Here is a 2,426-nt window from a genome sequence, read left to right as displayed (position 1 = left end):
GCCTTCTGCCCTCTGCCTGGATTATCTATCTGTGCGTGGGGAAAACAGTGGCTAAGTGAACAGAGTTTCACGTAAGACTCAGGGAATGACAGTAGAAGTGACCACTCAGGAACGGTAATCGTGAGGGTGACAGCGTGTGTGTTGCTGGGCTCTGTCCTATGGAGTGTTCTAGGTGCTTTTATCCGCATTCATCGTCTCATTTAATCCTCACAGCAAGGCTAGGAGGTCGGTTCTGCTACCATCCCCATTCTACAGGTGCGAAAACAGGCACAGAGCTTCAATGACTTGCCCGAGGTCACATGACCAGCAAGGTGCAGGGAGGGGGCTTGAGCCCACATCAGGGAGACATGGCGTCTACTGCCACCCGGAGGGTCTACAGTGACAGTGCCCACGGCTGTGTGATGGCGGAAGGTCATCCCCAGCAAAGCCTCCTGGAAAGTGGTGCTATTTCCACTCTCCCTGCCGCCTTTAGACGGGCAACTAACGGACCCTGAGGTTGACGGCCTGGAGCTGTCTGCAAATCACCAGTTGTCGGTGGTTTCCGGGGCTGTGGGGTCATCCAGCACTTTCGGGGGAGGAGCTGCAAGAGGAGTCTCCAGGTGCGTGTGGGAGAGGGTAGGGGTATCAAAGAAACACCCCCGCACTTACTTTCTGGGAAAATCCACAAAGAGCGTCACAGCCAAGATGATGATGAAGTCGAAGATCATCAGCTTGTACATTTCCTGCCCAACTTGGGTCTCCCAGCACTGCAACCAAAGAGGGCGAGGGAGACTGAGAGGCCCTACCTGAGGCAGAGAAGGCTCCCAGTCGCCTTGCAATTCCCTTTCCATCTCCAGATCCCACTGCTCCGGGCATCAGCTGACGTGCCTCTGAGCTTCAGGGCAGACTGTAGTTTCCAAGCCCTTTAAAGTGCCTGGCATGGTGCCCGACTCTGCTTCACGCATAGCTGTTCTCTTGACCATGACACTGTACTCCCAAATGACCTGCCCAGCCAGACACCCGCAGCCCCGCAGCTCACCGGGTAGAGTTTCTGGTTGTAGCCACAGAGTTCACACGTGCCGTTATCACAGGACGTGATCTTAGAGCCCAGTGTGAACACCAGCACACAGATGGTGGCCAGCCGCATAAAGACACACCTTCGGGGAAGAGAAAGATGACAGAGGATGGGAACAGGAGGCCTCAGGCGGGCTGGCCCCTAGGAACTGGGGCTAGGGAATGCAGAGGCTGCCTGTCTTAAAATCAAACCCACAAGTGGGTTCAGAGTTTGATGAAAAAGCGCTGGAGATGATGGTAGTGATTCTTGCACAACTGAATGCCACTGAACTGTACGCTTAAAATGGTTAAAAGTATGTTATAAATATTTTACTGCAATGTTTAAGAAAGATCAGAAAACTAGGGACTCTTAATGCCATGGTGATGTAGTTACACTACAGAACATTACTCATTCCTAAAAACAACGAATTGAATCTTTTATGTATCAGCTTTGAGGGACATCTGATGTACTGAGAAGTGAGAAAAAGTATGTGCAGAGTATCACGTAGATATGATGCTATTTTTAGAAGAAAACTAAATGTGCGCACGTTGGCACGAACATCGGGAACCGTGCGGAGAACGCACGCTGGCTGTTCCCGTGGATTCAAGGGAGGTGGGCAGAGAGGGCAAGTTGTTCCTGTTTTGTTTTTAAAGATGCTTTTCTATTGTTTGGCTTGTAATAAAAAATCACATTAAATAGAAACATTAAAAAATGAGGGGAAAAGCTTAACTCCCAACCATCTGCTCCCTCTCATTACTAAGCCTGCACCACCTGCTGTGACCTCCAGATGGGACACAACAGAAAGGACATCACAGCGTTGATGAGGTTTCCGTAACTAAAAACTGACATGGAAGCTAATAATCTGCACAGTAGTTTACAGCAACCGTGGGTACAGAAAAACAACCCATAAAAACACACTCCAAAAAACGGTGAACTAAATCCTGAATAGGAGACATCCTACAGCACAAATGACACAGTTTCTCTCATAAACCAACAGCATAGCAAAAGGGGAGGGGACATTCTTACAAGAATAAAAGGGACTTAAGTGACATAACAACCAAACACAGCAGGTGGACCCAGTTTGGATCCTGATTTGAACAAATCAACCACAGAAAGCCATCTGCAATCCCACCAGGGAGACTGACTCACTTTTATTAGGTGTGATGATGGTTATATTTTTTAAAAAAGGGCCAGGCACAGTGGCTCACACCTGTAATCCTAGAAGTCTGGGAGGCATCGCTTGAGGAAGCAGGAGGATTGCTTGAGGTCTGGAGTTCGAGACCAGCCTGAGCAAGAGCGAGACCCCATCTCTACTAAAAATAGAAAAAATTAGCCAGGCGTGCTGGTGCGCACCTGCAGTCCCAGCTACTCGGGAGGCTGAGGCAGGAGGATC

The 2,426-nt window shown here is 49.4% G+C and overlaps 1 protein-coding gene across 1 annotated transcript in view; it reads right to left on the bottom strand.

Moving 5' to 3' along the window:
• TMC7 (transmembrane channel-like 7) overlaps positions 1-2,426 on the bottom strand; it is a 37,468-nt gene that overhangs the window by 8,735 nt on the left and 26,307 nt on the right. Inside the window, exons 9-11 of the mRNA XM_012647552.1 lie at positions 1,019-1,136; positions 649-746; positions 490-514 (exon numbers count right to left, since the gene is read on the bottom strand). Coding sequence (XP_012503006.1) covers positions 490-514; positions 649-746; positions 1,019-1,136 — 241 coding nt within the window. The remainder of the gene's footprint in view (positions 1-489; positions 515-648; positions 747-1,018; positions 1,137-2,426) is intronic.

The sequence above is a fragment of the Propithecus coquereli genome, unplaced genomic scaffold, assembly GCF_000956105.1.
Source record: "Propithecus coquereli isolate 6110/MARCELLA unplaced genomic scaffold, Pcoq_1.0 Scaffold27, whole genome shotgun sequence".
NCBI classification, from domain to species: domain Eukaryota; kingdom Metazoa; phylum Chordata; class Mammalia; order Primates; family Indriidae; genus Propithecus; species Propithecus coquereli.
This window is presented reverse-complemented; position numbering and strand designations above follow the sequence as displayed.